Source organism: Anser brachyrhynchus (assembly GCF_964034855.1).
Source record: "Anser brachyrhynchus genome assembly, chromosome: 3".
NCBI classification, from domain to species: domain Eukaryota; kingdom Metazoa; phylum Chordata; class Aves; order Anseriformes; family Anatidae; genus Anser; species Anser brachyrhynchus.
This window is the reverse complement of record NC_137696.1, coordinates 107393338-107413385: the sequence shown is the minus strand read 5'-3', so window position 1 is coordinate 107413385 and position 20048 is coordinate 107393338. Positions and strand designations below refer to the sequence as shown.

The window sequence follows — 20048 nt, the reverse complement described above, 5'->3', positions numbered from 1 at the left end:
AAAAGAAAGGTTTCCTTGAAGCTCATGGAAATAAAGGTAAGAATGAGAGCTTCTGGTTTTCCACTAATACTGCACTATTTCCTTAAGTCTAGTCTTTCCTCATCATCTCTAAGGAGTAAATAAACACCCCAGCCCTGATGTCAGAACATGACAGCATATAAATGACGCCCAATCCTCTCTGCAGCAGCTCCTACGAAACTGTGATGCATGCTGCAGTCTACCTCTAAGCATGCTTTCTCAGCTCAAAACACGTTTTGAAGAAATTTGCCATGGCACTTGTACTCCGCAGAAAAAGGGAAACTTTGTCACCAATAAAGTGGAAGGGAACTCTGTACATTAAAGAAAACAAAATTGGGCACAAGAAAAGAACAGAAGACAAAACAGAAGCTGAAGAAAAGGAAACTCTGGATAGTATACAGTGACAAACAAAAAGCTATTCCTGTAACACACTTGATTTTTTTTTTTTTAAATAAAATTTACTTTCGAAATCAATTCAGTAGCCTATAGTTACAAAAACAAACCACAGAACAACTTAGTTTAGGAGAGACCCCAAAATTCCATGTGGTATACGAAAGGCTCCCCAACTTGCATTTCAGATCTGCTAATTAATTACAGTAAAATAAGAAATACCCTGCATTATCAACAACAGTAGCTAAATTACAGGAAAAAAAGCTTTTCTCATGAACAACAGGAAGGCATGGGAATGCTACCAGTTCTGACAGTAAACTGCCCTAAATAGCATGATTTAATTGGAACTTTGGCAAAAATCCCAAACTGGGGGAAACTTACAGCTGGTATTAGTCCAGAAGCAGACACGGACATTTAATGGGGTGCCATCTTGCTGAAGTGGTTTGGACCAACCCTAACCCTCAGGCTCATTTTCCCCACAGAAAAGGAACTCACCATCAGGCATGATCCTAGAAACTCTCCAAAGTGTCATATAAATGAGATATCTATATAGAGAAAGGTCTAATTTCCAACATGTATACTATTAAGGTGTTGGTAATTACAGAAAAGTTCATTTGTTTCTCACATTTACGATTTGCTCATGCACAGCCCATAGGTCTGACATGCACAAGAGCTCTGCACAGCGTTGTATGGCAGTATAGATCCATGCCCACTGAACAACTCAGGAACACAATTCTTGCCAAGATGAGGGCTTTTAGCACACTGAAATTCAAGGGAATTTCACATAGACTGTACCAGTCTCTGTTCTTTTCCAGCAAGAACTTGATTTTCTTTCAGTTAGCAATTTATACTGTTACACTAGAGTCATGTATCAAACTAGAAAATTTGAATACATACACTTAGGAAGTCCACAAATTAGCAGTGGAGAAGCATGTACACATTTATGTGTAACACAACCCTCTTCAAGACCTAATCCAACAATTCTAGCACTTTAAGCAGGGGGATTAATTTGATTTGAGCAAACACTAGATTACCAGTATTTTACTCTATCTAGTCTTTTTCTTACTATATTACAAACACTAAATATTTCACCTAGCTATATTGTGATGAGCCTAATAACTTACTTGCCTAAAGCCTAAGTTCAGAAAAAAATAATTTGAAAGCATGAAGACAGAGAATACACTTCTTCAAGAGCTTGCTCCAATCTGTGCCACCTTCACTGGGAAAACAAACTTGTGTTTCACTGGAACTTTGGTATCATGCTATCACATCCTGCTGAAGGTTTTTTCTTGTGCTTTGTCCTATTTATTCACTCTCATTTCAAAATCCCATTTAGAGTCACTGTTTTCCATTAAGAAGTCCTGTGTTCTTGATAAAAGGTAGTGCGGTTGTTCTTATAATAAAAGTGTCAAAGCACACTGTTGAAATGGTGTAAATTAGTGAAGGGAAAAACCAGCAAAAATTTCAAAAAAAGATTGTAAAAGAGTGAGTAGTTGAAAAAGAAGGTTTAGAATAGAAAGTGTTTCTTGATCTTATTCATCACTACAATTGAAATCTCATTATGATTAATTGTCAAAGTATCATTGAAGCAAACTTTTGTTGATATTTGGCTAAAAAAAGAGAGAGAAAAGAAAGGAAAAAAGAAAGACATACCACAGTTGTACATCTCCCTCAAGACTGTTGCAAGATTGTGCCATGAACTTTAAAAACACATGCTAAGAGACAAATAATGTCATTATTCTGCAGTGCCTTCTACAAAATAATGAAGGGTTAAGGCCAGTTTTAAACTGCCAAGAAGATAAAAGTACTTTCTCTTCCACCTCCTTTTCTGATGAGTAAGAAAGAGAACTTGCTCACTTTACTTAGTGACAAGAAGAAACTCAAGGACAAGAATGCAAACTCCTTTCTAAAATTCTAATTGTTCAAGCAGAACATAAATCTTTCCTGCAACCAAGACAGAAAAAGAAGTAAATGTTAATACAATGAAACAATACTATACATATCAAAGAGAGTGTTTCTGATGGGAATGGGTGCATTCCAGATGGAAGGAGTAGATCATAAACTGTGTCTGAGATTTTAGAAAACATTGTAATTTTCATTTTATACCATCTAGTTAACGAGAGAACAATTGGGAAGAGGTAATGACATTTGTTGATGTTTCTAGTTGATCAATAACAATAGTGTTATGAAGGTCTAAAGGGCAGGTTGTAGAATTCAGTACAAAATTTAATTAAAAAGCAGATTAACAGTAGGGAAAAAACCATACTTGCTTCAATAAACACTGTCGCATTGGGGAAAAAACAAGAAAGATTGAGTACATTAACACTAAGCTGTAACAGAAATAACTATGCTTACTAGATTAAGTACTTCGGGGGAAAAAAAGAATGACATTATATTGTCGTAAATTCTTCACCTACTTGGTTATTGTTAGGCCACATACTTAATGCACAGAGTGCCTTACTCTAACACAAATTTCTTTGCAAGAGGTTCCTATGTAAGTGGACATATATTTCATGTGAGAGTCCTCTGGGGATAAAAGGATTTTAAATAAACACTGGATTTTGGCATAGGCTGACTTTTGAAAAACTATTTTGAATCAAAACCATGCCTTCTATTCTATTTTCCTCAGTACTAAATTAAATAAGGCAACATAGCTTTATGTATACCACCAAGGAAATATTTAAAGCAAGCAGCATAGCCTGCAATTAAAATGTTTACTTGTGACCACTGGACAAGGTCTTTCTTTTCCACTCCATGCTGCAGATCTCTACAAGAAGTGATGCCCTCTTATACAGCAAAATCATGTCCACTAATCTTAGATGATTTCAACAATGGCAATACCCTACAATTACTGTCATGTATAGAAATTTTATTTTTAAGTTTAATAAATATTCTTCCAGCTTGATGTTCTACTTTTAACCTCTGTTGACCATTTCATGGTAATTTTATCCATTGAAAATTAATAATGGAAAAATAGTATCATTTTAAAGACAATTGTTTTTTTAGCTATCACTTCTAAAAACAGTGCATCTATTTTTTTTCCTCTTAGAATATGATTTTTGATTGTCCCTTTGGTATGAATTAGTCTCATTCATATATATATTACCAGCATACAAAAGGCAAAACTGAAAGTAAAAAAAGGTCTCTTAAAAACAAAATTGATACTCCAACAGCATGGAAACACAGATGAATTAAATACTAAGATCAGGTAGAATTTCCTAAGACCACAGATTTAAATTTAAATTAATTTTTCTTTTTTATGAACAGCTGCACGTTCTCCTAATTATCATAACATAAACACCACCTCATGCCAAGCAAATTCAAACTAAAGACCTCAACTGCAGCCCTTTTAGAGCAGTAAAATGGCTAGCATTTTTATCTTCATATTTCCTTGCTGCAAAATAAGTAATCAGAGGTTATTTCTCATCTGCCTTCTAAAGCTTATTCAACAGATTATAAATGTCAAAAATGCAGCAGTAGGGCAAATGATCATTTACTGGAAGTATAAAGCAGGATCTTAATATTAAAAAACAAAAGAAAAAAACTGCAAACCCTCCCTTCATTGGGTAAAAAAAAGAAATACAGAAAATCTAAAAAGGTATTCTGCTTTATATAGCCATAGACTCACAGAGGTGTATATATGTGCATGTATACACACACGTTTACATACTTCTACAACAGCACAGTCATACAATTTATGAGGGATTTTTATGAGCGATGATACAGTGACATTTAATCTAAGTTCAACTGACCATCAAAGAAAACTAAAGTTAAAAATCCAGATTCAACAGAATATTTGGTTCCCAAGCTTTTGTTTATTACTTTCATTCCAGAAAGACTGAAGAGATAGGGACATAAATGCTCATAACCACTGAAAGAAAATGTTTTGAAAATTTTATCTGAAATTGCACGCTTCCATATGCTTCACAATTTAAATGCACATGAGCTAAGAATACAGAGACATAAAAAAAAATAAAATCTGGTTTTGAAAGATTTCAAAAATACCTTTTCAATAATCTGGAGTTGGTATTTGCAGTGAAGCAAGGGAAACTGAAGAGAAAGAATGCAAAACAAAAACAAAAACAAAAACCCAAAAAGCCACCAACCATCTGCCCCCCAAACCAAACCACCCAACCAACCCCCCCCAAAACAACAACAACAAAAAAACCAACAGTTGCCCTACCACAAAGTCACAAAGGGATCACCATAAATCTTACCTACTGATAACTGCAGTAAGGCAGAATTTTAAGGAATACTATATAAAGTTGCTAGTGTCTATAATGAGACTATGTAGCCTTGGGAAAGAAAGCACAATTAAATATTTTGGCAGTACTCCATGCTCTTAAATTGTACATATATTTCTTAACTCAAATATCTGTATTATCTTAGAAAAAATTGTAAGTGTGACTACTCTGAATACCCATCTGGAACCATAACACTTTTATTCAATCTGTATTAGTTGATTTCATAGTTGGAAGATAGCTGTGGAACAACACAACAGACTGAATTTAAAGAGACAAGAAAGGGATGTACATGGAAATATATCATCATTATATACTGTAACTATTGAAACCATTAATGAAAAGAATATGACCTCATGTCTCAGTTCACATTTAAGCTGAACATACCAACTTGGACAGTTAAGCTGATCATCTATAAGGACAATGAGGTTGGATGGATCTAACCTGCCGGTTGTACGTATCTTGCATAAATACAATGGGATTAAGGTGTGGGAACAGCTATCACACTTTCCTTATAGAGTTTTGACTGGGCAGGGGAAGAGAGAGAGATGCTGTTCCCAGGGATGTGAGAGAGAACAAGCAATTCTGTTCTGGCTAGCATTAAACTATGCAGTCCTGGATTATTGATAAAGGAATTTATTATACATGCATTGTTAACAAGCTAATTTAAATAATAAAATAGATATAAATCATTCATATATTTTGGTTGAAATATATTAGTAGGAATCCACAATCCACTGCTGTCTGGTAATTCTATATATAATTTTGTGGTGTAACAAGCATAAAAGGAAGAGTTTTGTTTCAACATTTTAATTTTGATTCATGGTGTATAAATGGAGTGAGCACTTAAAAGTCAATTTAAGAAATGAGACTATAGATAGAAACAATTACATTAATTGTAACACATACAGTACTTTGCATCATTTCTTTATATTCAAAATATTCGTAATAAAGGATGTAATACTTTAGTTTTTTTTCTGTATTTTTGGTGCTTTAGGTGAGGGAAGTTTATATAGCTGCGCTTCTTACAGCAGTGAGGATAGTCCCTCATTCATTCATCACAGAGGAGCATACCTCAAAGAATTTAAATTCCAAGTAAATGTAGGAGGCGTGGAAGATATTCTCCTATCAATTTAACTTAACATGGTGAATAGGGTCAACTTAATTTCCCTCTGAAGCTTCCCCAGGGCTCTTTTCTTTCCCTTTTGGCAATACCACTAGCCTCTCTTTTATCCTGATGTTTTATATAGCATTTGCAGCCATGGATCTGTGCATTACTGTTTTCTTCATCATGGTTCTAAGATCTAATATTTGAAAAATCTTCCTTTCCTGATTTTTACACTCTCTTCCTTTTGTCATCTCCATTACCTGTAGGCGTGCACTATTTGAGAGGGCAGGGGTGGAGTTTGCTGTGATCCTTGTATTAACCAGTGAAATTGGTTAAGACACTCCTTGATCCTTCCTGCTTGATGTAGAACAGAGATTAAACTGGTCTCATTTCCTAGTCAAATCTTAAAATAGCTCAGATATGGATTTAATTCTTCCAAATTCCATTTTTCTATTTCCCTATTTATTTAATTTTTTCTGCTTTCCCTTAGCTGCAAAGCTGTTTCTTCCACCAGCACATCTGTCCTCGTTAATTCCTTTGATAATCTGGGGAATATTTTTACATAAATATTTTTATACATAAAAATTTACTGCTGTTTTTGTCATTTGTACCTATGGCATCATTTGAAGGAGTGTCCAATTTACAGCAGCTGAAAGGCAGCTGTTGTTCATCAACAAGGTCTGTCAGCATGGAAGGACCAGCTCCGCTGTAACAGTAAGGATTCTAGCTTGTCTTGCAGGTAGGGCTCTTGCATTTTGGAAAGCCTTTGTACATAGGAATTCCAAGCAGAAAACAAGAACTGTAGTTTCGCCCATATGGTCACCCACCTCTGTGCTTGACTGCAAAAATAACTGATAGTACTTTGTAGCAGATTAAAATAACAAAGGTACCTGTTCGGAAGCAGCACAGAAGAAACTTTCTCAATAGTAAGCTACGGGGTGGGGTGGGGTGGGGTGGGGTGGGGAAAGTCCCTGTTGCTAGGTTTTTTTGTGCAGCATGCTTAAATTCAGCAGTTTGCAGTACATGTGCACATGCATCATCATTTCTAGAAATCATGGGCAGTAAGAAGCAGAAAAATCTGATTTCATATGCTTACTGCTATTATTATTTTGTAATAGATAGTTACTCAGGTTGGGAACCAGCGTCCCAGATTGCTTTATGCACATCTCTGTTATAGGGCTAGATTTTTGTCATCACTCTTGCAACTCATGGATTACAGAATTCTTTTTAGGGTTTTGTCTTTCAATAATACAGTCTATTCCACTTTTACTCATAACTTCTGCTTCTGTGTTCCTTATGACAGTTCATAAACTCCCTCATATCAGCTAACCTAACATGTCCTTTCCATTGGTAATGCCTGGATGTTTCTGAAAGAGCCAAGGATTACACTGAAACATTAAAATACTATTTCATTCCTCTATGAGACAATTTGCACTTGTTTCTGGTTAATAGACCAGTAAGTTACAGAAAAGTTAACGCTACCAAAATGAGTGTTCTAAAAGCTACAATAATTGAGAATAATTTATTCTGAGTTAAGAAGAAAAAAACTGTGTACAAGTAAAGACAGGGCTTTTATTTCCCTGACCAGAGCTCTAGATGCATAGTTGCGTTTATTTGTTTTTGGTTTTCCCCTCCTTTCCCCTTTTCTTTCTCTTTGTGACGATACAGCATCATCTTTACTCCTTTAACATGAAATCAGTCTTCTGCATTCAGGTAGCAAATGCCTAAATTAGTAACGCATTGTTAAATATTTAGTTGCATGGGCTCTAGAAACTGCTTTCATAATGTACACTTTCTTATGAACTGTTAGCAATCCTAGCACAAGGTTTTAAGGTGTGACATGATTGTGAACATAGGGATATACTAGTGTGTGCTGCAATAAAACACTTTCAGATGGGTAGTAAAAGTTTTATTTATATATATTTATAATATAGTGTACAATAGTGTGACTCTAGACATCACTCAACTATTGGTTTAGCATATTTCACTAGGTCTGTATTACTTTTCTGACCTTACTATTGTCCACTGTGGTTTGAGGTTTTAGTAGAAATAAACAAAACAAAGCAAAAAAAGATAAAAAAAAAAAGAAATTTCATACAACTACTTATGTGTCCTTACTTATTCAAGCAGTGCTATTCATTTATTATTTTTAATGCTGAAAAAGATAAAAAAAAAATTAGCTCTTCTGTTGGCTTAGAATGAAAAAAGACAGTATTTGTAAAGCATGAAAATGTTGGTAAGTCAGGAAGAAAATTAAAGCATGGAGGAAAGGGTCAAGAATTCACTCCAAGACAACGTGGAATAGAAGGAACAGCGTGTCAGAGATCCCAGAAGCCTCCTCGTCTACTTGTGGATGAAAGCACAAGACTGCTGTTGCCATTCACAGAATCACAGAATGGCCAAGGTTGGCAGGGACCTCCGAAGACCATCTAGTCCAACCCCCCTGCCAAGCAGGATCACCTACAGCATGCTGCATAGGACAGCATCCAGGCGGGTTTTGAAATCTCTGGAGAGGGAGACTCCACAAACTCTGTGGGCAACCTGTTCCAGTGCTCTGTCACCCTCACAGTAAAGAAACTTGTGATATTCTATGATTCTATCAGCCACTCCTCCCAGCTTTGTGTCATCAGCAAACTCGCTGAGGGTGCACTCCATTCCGTCGTCCAGGTTGTTGATGAGTATGTTGAACAACACTGGACCCAGTACTGACTCCTGGGGGACACCGCTAGCTACTGGCCTCCAACTAGACTCCACACCACTATGCACAACCCTCTGAGCTCTGCCATCCAGCCCATTGCCAATCCACCTCACTGTCCACTCATCTAGGCCGCGCTTCCTGAGCTTGTCTATGAGGATGTTATGGGAGACAGTGTCAAAAGCCTTCCTGAGATCATGTTAGACCACATCCACTGCTCTCCCCTCATCTACCCAGGTAGTCATCCCATCACAAAAGCCTATCAAATTGGTTAAGCATGATATACCCTTGGTGAATCCATGCTGACTATTCCTGATCACCTTTTTACATCTTCTGACAGCCTGGGGAAAACTTCTCCTCCTGTGTAACGCTGCATCATGTCCAAAGCTGCCAAAACATAACCAGATCCAAGGAGCTGTCCAACCTGGTGACCAAAACCTCTCCCTCTCTCTTAAAAAAAACACAATTCATCTCAGTGGACTCAATATATTCAAGGCAAAAACAAGAAATTTTTGCTTGTTATTGCCTGAAAGATGTTGACTTATTTGGTTAGATGGACTCGTTCTAGGGAGCCCACATTGGTCTTGCTGGGCTACACTTGATCCTCTGCATCACAAAACAGGTGAAACAATCTTCTGTGAAAGATCCTGAACTTGCTTGACTGCCCTTCCTCAGCAACCTCAAAATCCCTTCATCGTTCTAGATTAACTCATCGAGACTACCAGCACTTCACATAAAATGGATCATAATATTTCGGATGGTGGCCCTATCTTTTAAAATTACATTACTTACAAGCATTTTATTATAAATGGTTGTTCAAATATGAAAGCCAAAGAAAGCTAAGATCACTTGCACCAGAGAGAATTGAATAGATTAGAAAAAAAAAAAAAAAACAAGTTCAAAGTAGCATGGAATAATGGGAGTGAAATTGCTCTTAGAAACACTAATTTTTCAAACCCGGACTCTTAAAGTACTAGAATATCCTAAAAAATGGAACTACTAGGTTAACCTATGGGCAGCAGTGAGAAGTAGTGCATTTGCAACTCAAGATAAAACCCTTAAACAATTGAGGCTGGTGGTGTTTTTTTTTTTTTTTCTCTTCATGAACAGGACACATGATAAACTATTATTGTGTTCATGGAGTGTTAGCCTGTCTGCTGTCCATTAGTAACTCTGGAATCTATGGGCCAACAATACATAGAGAAAGCTCTAGAGATACTGTCTCCTACAGCTTTGGGGAGAAAAGGAGAAGGAAAGAACAAAAAATATTGAACAGGTCTTGAACAGAAGGGAAAGATTTTGCTTCTCCCTTTCCATTGTGGAAAGCCATAGAACAATTTAAAGCTATATTAAATATCAGAAAACTCGTATAAAGAAAGCTTATTAATTCTGTACATATAAACTCTCTCATGATCTTTAACAGTTGTTTCTGGCGAGAATGAACTATTAAGTTTTATTAATTTAAATACTCTAGAGCTAGAATATTTTATCATATTTACTTGTTAAAAACATCCCTCTCTCAAATCAATGCTGTATCAGCAGCATGAAATACACTGCCCATCTAGACTGTGATGGAGTAGCTTTACTCCTTATTTTTACTTCACTACCTCTGTAACACAAACAGTACTTTAACTTAGTAGTTAATCACATTCTATTTTCGGGGAAAAAAAAGAAATAAACAAAAGATCACCAATGCTTTAGATTTTAAAAACAAAACAAAATCCATTATTTCTGTAAAGACTAGTAAAAACAGTAATAAAAAACCACCAATAATTCATGGTTAAAATAAATGTTTTACAAATCAAGTATCCTACCTTTTCGTCCAGGGTATACATGAGGGTAATATTCATAATAAAGATCAGGCTGGTCCAAATTTCCAAATGGTTCAAATTCCATTTCTGCATTTTGGAAGAGATTCAGTTTTACGAGTAGCGCTAGCCTCACAAACCACAGCTAAAAATGATTATATATAAAAAAAGAAAAGATGAAGTCTGTTATTCCCTTTAATCACAAGACACATCTAAATACAACTTTGACTGTCTAAGTTTTTCTGATAAAGTTGAGTGAAGAGATTCTACGCTACTTGCTGGTAAGAATCAGGATTTATATTTACTTGCATATTCACAGAACACTTTTCCAAAGATCATTACAACAAAACCCAGAGGAGTGATGTTTTGTTTCTTTGTAAAGATATGGAAAAGTTGAAGACAAATTTTAGGTTTGTCCATGACGGTAATTGTTGAGGGATCTCCCTGTCCTTATCTCAACAAGCTTTTTCCATATTTTCTCCCCCTGTTCCTTTAAGGAAGGGGAGTGAGAGAACAGTGTGGCAGAGCTTAGCTGCCCATCTGTGTGAAACCATCACAATAGCGTCCATGAACTTAGTGCAGTGAGTCTTCCAAGACAGCAAAACTTACTCCTTTTATGAGTATCATTACCTTTAAAGCATACAGTCAAGACAGAATTTTACTTTTTTAAACTATTTTGTTTAAAATGAAGACCTACTTTACATAGACAAACAGAAATAAGTGACCTGGTACAATGCCTTAATAAGTTTAATTTTTAGGTAACAATTAGGAAAACAAGTTTATGTCAAAAAAAAAAAATCCACAGTGAGTATGCTGGAAAAAAAGCGACAAGGGGGTATCTTTGAACATACCTGCAAAGAATCTGTTGTATGGTTAGTAGGTAGTCCACTTTTTTTGTAGCCTTGACCATGAGCAGTTAGAAGACGCCCACACAAGTCAACTGCTGCCCTCCAGTTTTTACTGCTCTGGGAAGAAGGAAAGAGTAAGTAGCAAAAACATAAATGTGCAACCCCTAAAATACACAAGCGTTTGTTTTGTCTGAAGCAGCTACGTATAACCATCAGTAAAAATGACAAGGTCAGGAAAGCTGGCTGGTGAGAAGCACAGTGTCATTTGTCAAAACTGCACGTGTAATTAGGTAAAAAGTGAAGTCAAGCATGAAAGAAAGCAGTATTATCAGATCACTAAATCAAAAGAATACACAACTCCATATGGGTCTCTAAACTTAAAGATGTATAACGTTTGCTAATACACTTGCAATATTCAAAGCTTTGCCTTCTCCTCGGAAGGAGAAAACATTGCCACACAATCACGTCCAAGTCACTCTACTGCTACAAAGTACTTAAAGCCTATTCCTGCAGTACTGAATTCAACATTTCAGATTATAATCCCTGGTGTAGTTCATTTAATGAAAACACCTTCTAAACATTGCCCAGAACATGGAATTTCTAGCAATTAAGAACAAAGGAAGAGAAATAATATAATGTATAAAACGATAATAAATTCAAAATCATAAAAATGCTTTCAACTTTGAAATATAAATATCTGAATTTTCATTGCATTGCTAACTTTACAACAATCTTAAATATATTTTTCATTCATTAAACAAAATCATCCCTAGCTATACAAGTCACACTGTACTGTCACCCTGTCATCCAATTAGCCTTGTATATGCTAATGCAGTCATGTAAATACCTAATAAAATTAAAAAAAAAAAAAAGACAGAGAAAGGCTTCATAGGTTTAGGTTATCATACTTTTCTTTTAAACAGAGTAATTTTTTCAGGAGACACAAGTCCAGTAGACACGTCGTTATAAAATTAATCTCTCTTGTTACCTGAAAGTCATCTTTTTTCAAGTGGAATTTATTAAACACAGCAAATATAATGATAAATGTAACAGAGAACTGGCATTTTGTCTGATAAAACATAAAGGAATAGAATACATATATTTCAGCGTTTGCAAAGTTCAGATACTCACCCTGAACTGGCATTTCATTAAATTCTCCCTAACATTTAGAGTTTGGAAAACGTGTCAATAAAAGTATCAGATGGGAAAACTACTAGTAACAGAGAGATTTCATACTCTGGCCCCTATTTTGCAGCCATACTAATTCAAAGGGCAGCTACAGTAGTGCACTGATCACCTCATGTATCATCTGCATTGTCATACTGCAGGTAAAAAATTTGAATTCCACTGGAAATGCAGAAGTTGGCCAACAGGACAACCATGAAGCAGCATAGCAACTTCTGAGATGTATGCATTCATGGAAAAGCAAGAATTGATATGTATATATTTTTAATAATTTTTAGGATACTTTATTAAAAAAGGAAGAAGTTTAATTATCTGAATTTTCACTATATGTGAAAGACTGCATTCTTGTTCTATTATGAATATATTCACTGATTTGGACTGAAAAAAATGCTACCAAGTACCTGACCACCACTCTCTCACATGTAACTGTTCTTTAAAAGTCTCCCCCTGCAGGCCAATTTTACTTGATTTTCTGAATTACAGTTGAACAAAGAGAGTGTATGACTGTAGAAGTATTCTTATTCATTCTTTGTATAAAATAGTGTACATTGTTTTCCTGAAGGAAAGTAGTGAAGCTCAGGTGATGCAACAAACAGGACTGATACCCAGGTGGTAAGCAAGGAAAGTCATGTAGGAGAGACAGAATGAAAGGTAAAATTGTGAAAGAAGCTTGCAGACTGGGTGTCTGCAGAATATATGTTCAATGACAAGCTAACTCACCTGGCGCGCAAAGAGAATTTCTAACATTACTCGGCTTCTCAGGAAAACAACTTTGACTTAAGAGGTAAGCTACTGAAATTTCATCCAATAAATTGACGCTTTTTAGTTGCAGAAATTCAACATCCCCCCTCAAACCCTTCAAGCCCTCAACTATTGTTTGTGTTGCCTGTGTCTCCAACCTTCTCTCAAATCGGCTACAAAATTATTAGAAATTGAAGACTAAAGGAATACAAAAAAGTACCTGTATTTTTAAGGAGAATTTCTAACTTATTAAAGTAAATACATATGCCATACCATTGTATCCAAGTTTGTTATAATTGAAAATATATGCAAAAGCACAACATTAATCACATGCAAAAATAACACTATATGATTTTTTTTGAAAATAGACTCAAAGGGAGTCATTAACTCTACATGTAACACCATTAAAGTGATTAAAATGTCCTCCTCCACTAGCTATGACATTCTTCTCCTCTGTAAATTACATTCGTAGAGCACTTTCACATCAGTTAAGAAAATGTAGTTAGTAACCCTTTCCTGGTCTAGTAACTTAGAGAAATTACTGCTTACTTAGAGCAACTGTTGCATATTTATAGCAGTAAGATGCAGTCTTTTCTTTAGGTATGAAACCTATCAAAGACAATTTTCCTATGACTGCAAACACCTTACAACTCAAAATATCCGAAAGGTCTCTAGTAAGAAATACTGTACTATTTGTTCAAATGAGGGTAAAAAGTTAACCTAAAATATGGAATAAGAGGAAATAAGATAAATTGAACTTGCATTTGTATGTGTAGTTTTTATCCGATGCTGTAAAACAAAGCAACAACATGCACTCAAGCAAGAGGTAAATGCATGTTCCTACACCAAATTAACAAAACTTTTCAGGAACTCAGATTTTCTGTTATCAGTTGAAATACATAAACACTTGGCCTCTACAGCGCTTTAAAGCTTCAAAGTTGTAAAACTAGTTCAACTGCAGAACTTCACCACCACTGATCTAACAAGAACGCATTTTCAATTATCTGTTATGCATACCATAGCAAAGACTTTGTGACAATACAGTTGTTCAATAAACCAACTATCCATCATTGGGCTACTGGAACAAATCTCCCTCAAATCAACTCGAAACTAAATTCACACTGAGTAAGACTTGTTAGCTGAGTTTTACAAACCGAGTTCAGTTACTGGTAAGCAGCTATTTGTCTTAGACGTGACACTGCTGTTGGTTGTTTATCAGAAAAGGTTCACCTTTGGAAGTTCAGCTATTAAGCTTCTAGGTAACATCAGTTTTCTGACAACTAACTGTCTTTAAAACAACTTCTGTTCTATGATTCCTCCAAAACAACTTCTGTTGCCAACACTCTTTGTGGCAAGTGCTAACTTCATCCACAGAATTATCTTTTAACTTGCACAAGTTTGATATTGAAACTTTTATAAGACAAGAATTTTCTACTCAAGATGTACACTTGAATCAATCAAATTTAATATATTCTCTTGTGATCCTGGCCAACAGAGCTGCTATCTGTATTTGGAGATATAATCCAGGAAGTACTGTTAATATATAGAATGACCACATCACTACACAGAGATCACACGATTTACAGTGTCAGAATAATAGAAAGAGGTAAAACACGATCATTAACATGTAAAGTCACACAGCTTACTGTGTTCAGTTCTAGACAGTGATAATAAAAAGGTATTAGCTTCAATTGGAAGAGATTCCAAGAAGAAATGTTAGGCTGATTAAGACATCTATTATCAGATAACTAGAAGAGTTATTTTTGACTTCAAAAAAAGAAGATTGGAGAAATGGAAATGTTACTGCTGTCTCTTCATACAAAGTAACAGGAAAGAAGGAGGAAACATCAAGAAAACTTAAAAAAGCAACATAGGAACAAAATTCATCATAATTATTAGGTATCATCAAATTCTATACACTAAATATTTTGCTTAACTGTGATGGAGATCAGGAAGAATATTTTCTCTTTTAAAACACTTTGTCCGCAGAGCTACCTGCGGCAAGATATAATATGCTGAACAAGGTACAGTGATGCCTTCTTTGCCTCAGTCTTTAGCGGCAAAACCAGTTGTTCTCCAGATACCCAGCACCCTGAACTGGTGGAAGGGGATGGGGAGCAGGATGTGGCCCTCACAATTCACGAGAAAATGGCTGGAGACCTGCTACAGCACTTAGATGTACGCAAGTCGATGGGGCCGGATGGGATCCACCCGAGGGTACTGAGCGAACTGGCGGAGGAGCTGGCCAAGCCGCTTTCCATCATTTATCGGCAGTCCTGGCTATCAGGGGAGGTTCCAGTTGACTGGCGGCTAGCAAACGTGACGCCCATCTACAAGAAGGGCCGGAGGGTAGACCCGGGGAACTATAGGCCTGTTAGTTTGACCTCAGTGCCAGGGAAGATCATGGAGCAGATTATCTTGAGTGTCATCATGCGGCACTTGCAGGGCAAGCAGGCGATCAGGCCCAGTCAGCATGGGTTTATGAAAGGTAGGTCCTGCTTGACGAACCTGATCTCCTTCTACGACCAAGTGACGCGCTTGGTGGATGAGGGAAAGGCTGTGGATGTGGTCTACCTTGACTTCAGTAAGGCTTTTGACACCGTTTCCCACAACATTCTCCTCGAGAAACTGGCTGCTCGGGGCTTGGACTGGCATATGCTTTGTTGGGTTAAAAACTGGCTGGATGGCCGGGCCCAAAGAGTTGTGGTAAATGGAGCCAAATCCAGTTGGAGGCCGGTCACTAGTGGAGCCCCCCAGGGCTCAGTGCTGGGGCCAGTCCTCTTCAATATCTTTATCGATGATCTGGATGAGGGGATCGAGTGCACCCTCAGTAAGTTTGCAGATGACACCAAGTTAGGTGCGTGTGTCGATCTGCTCGAGGGGAGGAAGGTTCTGCAGGAGGATCCGGATAGGCTGGACCGATGGGCTGAGGTCAACTGTATGAAGTTCAACAAGGCCAAGTGCCGGGTCCTGCACCTGGGGCACAACAACCCCAAGCAGCGCTACAGGCTGGGAGATGAGTGGCTGGAAAGCTGCCTGGCAGAGAAGGACCTGGGAGTACTGGTTGATAGGCAGCTGAATATGAGCCAGCAGTGTGCTCAGGTGGCCAAGAAGGCCAAGAGCATCCTGGCCTGCATAAGAAGCAGTGTGGCCAGCAGGTCTAGGGAAGTGATTGTCCCCCTGTACTCAGCTCTGGTGAGGCCGCACCTCGAGTACTGTGTTCAGTTTTGGTCCCCTCGCTACAAGAAGGACATGGACGTGCTCGAGAGAGTCCAGAGAAGGGCAACGAAGCTGGTGAGGGGTCTGGAGAACAAGTCTTACGAGGAGCGGCTGAGGGAGCTGGGCTTGTTCAGCCTGGAGAAGAGGAGGCTCAGGGGCCACCTTATCGCTCTCTATAGGTACCTTAAAGGAGGCTGTAGCGAGGTAGGGGTTGGTCTATTCTCCCACGTGCCTGGTGACAGGATGAGGGGGAATGGGCTAAAGTTGCGCCAGGGGAGGTTTAGGTTGGATATTAGGAGGAACTTCTTTACTGAAAGGGTTGTTAGGCATTGGAATGGGCTGCCCAGGGAAGTGGTTGAGTCACCATCCCTGGAGGTCTTTAAAAGACGTTTAGATTTAGAGCTTAGTGATATGGTTTAGTGGAGGACTCGTTAGTGTTAGGGCAGAGGTTGGACTCGGTGATCTTGGAGGTCTCTTCCAACCTAGACGATTCTGTGATTCTGTGAACTCTGGAAGCAGACAGAGATTCTTCCTAAAGACCCTGATGTCAGCAGTTTAGGGTGTTTTTCCCACCCGCACACAATTAGAACAGTAACCAGACGCAAATGAAGAATATTCCTCTGGAGCAGACAGGCTTGAAATACTGATATAAAGTTGTTTTTTTTTTTTGTTCCCCTAAGACCACTGGGGAATTGTAGCCTTTCAACTTTCTTCCTAACAGGACTTAGCATTCATTTTTGTTTTCAGTTGCCACTGGTAACTTCCTACAGCATGTTATAGTTCTTGAACATTTTAGATGGGATTCCAGATTTACACATCTAAATGTAGATGTAAAACTGTATTGATCTCTTTTGACTCAAGAGTTTAGACACCAGCTCACATGTAGACACCTAAATCACAGGTATCAGTTTGAAGTTGGCCATTATAGGAAGGGAATGAACTGTGTGACAGAAATGATCTCATTAATTTGTACATCAATATGCAGTTCATATGGATACCATGCAAACAGTTAAGGAAAAATCTTGTTTCTGTGAAAACTGTATAGCAATATTCCCAACTTTCACCTGTATCTGAATTCAAGTTCCGTATTTTGTCCAGATGTTTATTAGAATATTCCCTGTGAGTGGACCCTCATATGAAAAGATGCATTCACGGAACATATTTTGTCAGGAATTTACTCATAAAGAAAGTAAAATTGGCAGTTGCTTAAAGAGCACTCATTATACTGATTCGGGCCTATCATGTATGTAAAAAGCACCCAGCTTTTTAATTAATATTATCTAGAATGGAATTTTAATATTTCTAAGAAAGTTCAAAATACCTTTTACCTTTAAGGCTGTTGCCGGTCAGAAGTAAGTTTTCCACATTAAGAATTTCAGAAGAAAACAGCAATATTTATAAGGATGTATAAGGAAAAAAATATACCAAACTAATTCTTTCTTTAGAGTTTTGCAAACAAAACTAAGAAATAGTTGTATTGCATACTTAATCATCATCTAACACGATTGGAAGCCTTGAGAACTCAAGAATATATTGACTTCTGGCCGAATGGCAGCAATGTTATCAACCCACGCCCCCCAGTAAAACAGATATTAAAAGAAATCTGCTGCAGGTAGCAAAAAAAATATGACAGCAGCAGATTGCCTCCAGCTTTTTATCCCAATAGCCGTGACACTGCTTTTACAGAGCTTAAGAGTGCACTCAAAGCTAGAATACTATCAATGGCAGCACTGTATTTAAGGTACACGATGGTCTGCAGCACAGAAGAACATTTTACATGGACAAAGCTACCAGGCCAAGTAGAGAAAGATTTAATTTTCCATTATGTCAAAACAACTCTTCTGGATGATCAAAAGGATTGGGGAAAAAGGCCTCTCCTACTTAGGCACAGATAGTGGGACAAGGATTCTTAATGAGAGTTTTTTTTCTGTGAACTCTCCAATTAAGCAGAACACTAAAATGGACAGAAAAATATTTATCTCCATGATGTAGATCACTGTGTTTTTTCAGGTTTAGTTTCAAAAATTACCTCTGAATTCCTCGAACAATTCCTTGAACAATGATTGAGGAGACCACACTGAATCTTCCTAAAATGACAGTCTCCTTTGGAGCTTTACATGAAATCTAATGAAACTAAACTATAAAATGTTAAATACTAAATATGAACTGTGCTAACACTTAAAATTCCTCACTAACTTTTCATCCATTTTTTCAGAAATAAAAAAAGCTTAAAACTTTTTGACATTTCAACAGATTAATTTAGGCTTAGCCATGTAATAGTAATGAGTTCCATATAGGAATACAGTGGTTGAAAGAATAAGGCAAGGTTCACAAGGCTGCTAAATTTTCAGGTCTGAAATATTTACGTTAAGGAAAAATTTTAACTTACGGAAAATTAAAGTTTAATTTGGAAGTATTTTTGTAGTTTTCCTGCTCCAAAAAAATAAAGCAGTTGAAATGATCACTTCGGCTTTCCTTACCCTTTGCAACTAGCATCTTACTTTCTGTAAAACATTACTCTGAAAGCATAAAGATACATACACAGTGAAAAGAAACAAACAAAAAATTAAAATCTATTTTGAAACCATTTGCTTTGTGTAAAAAGTAACATCTGATAAAGTTCACAGTAACGTAAGATTACCTTGTTTCTCACTTTTGCATGTAAAAAAAAAAAGTTTACTACAACCTTTATTACCAGTACTTAAAATCAAGTGTCATTCCTACTAAAAAGTACTGTACTTCGGCTAGTACTTTTGTAGGATTGTGAACAGTGATATATGCATTTTTTCATCTCCTCCTCACAGTCATTAGCTCCCATTAATGTTGAGGGAAGCGTGGCATTTAATGTATATTGAATTATGAAGATTCTTACTTACAATTAGCTGTTTCAGGCCTACAAATGACTGTTCTACAGAGTTGGCATTTAAAACTTGTCTCTTCACAGCAGCTTGCTCCCCCAGGAAGCGAAGCATTAAGTCTTTCACTGCATCTCCCTTGGTGTCCATGGAAGAAACAAAAGAAGATACATAACAAGACACTTTTAAACATTATTTTAACAAAATAAAATGTTGAACTAAAGGTGACCAACATAGTTTTCTACCTTGCTTATCTTCCTGTACTTCCTATGTGAAATGAATATAAGTACATGCATATTTGCAGCAGTTTAATGAAAACTTTTAGATTTATTCCACATTATTTGCTATATTTTTCCCCCAATATTTAGGTTTCACCTAGCATAGAAAGATTCAAGCTTATTTGCTTCCTTCAAATTATTATCCTTCAAATAACCACAGTAAATATATACTCTCTCTATATACACTATATACTCTCTATATGCACAAACAGTATACAACTACATAAATATATTATTATTCATCAAATAACCAACGAAATACTCTTCAAAAATCTTACAAATCCAGTAAGTTTTACTGGATATTTATAATGGATAATAATGTTGAAAAGCACAACCTACTGATCAAAGATAAAGGGACATGGGGTCAGCCGGCCTTAAATATCCACAGAAACTTTAGGAAATCACAAAACCAAATAAACAAGAACCCTCCAACAAGTATTCTTAATTTCAAAAGAATTATCTGTAGGAATCAATCAGAGAAATTGGGTTATCTGAGCAGTTCATTCATTTGAAGACTTGAGACTACTAGGGACAGACAGATATTTAAAATACAGATTTATGAAGTCAGGCAAGATGAAATCTGCATTTTACACCATGTCGCAGCTAGGAGGAAGTGTCTCAATCCAGGCTCTGTTTCCAGGTTTGTTAGCAATAAACTGAGT

At 36.8% G+C, this 20048-nt stretch overlaps 1 protein-coding gene across 2 annotated transcripts in view; it reads right to left on the bottom strand.

The window, feature by feature from the left end:
* The window catches only part of TRAPPC12 (trafficking protein particle complex subunit 12), a 54284-nt gene that overhangs the window by 29296 nt on the left and 4940 nt on the right, over positions 1-20048 (bottom strand). For both annotated transcript variants that reach the window (XM_080587767.1, XM_080587768.1), the window contains exons 3-5: positions 19130-19246; positions 11112-11225; positions 10267-10405 (exon numbers count right to left, since the gene is read on the bottom strand). In XM_080587767.1, coding sequence (XP_080443893.1) covers positions 10267-10405; positions 11112-11225; positions 19130-19246 — 370 coding nt within the window. The remainder of the gene's footprint in view (positions 1-10266; positions 10406-11111; positions 11226-19129; positions 19247-20048) is intronic.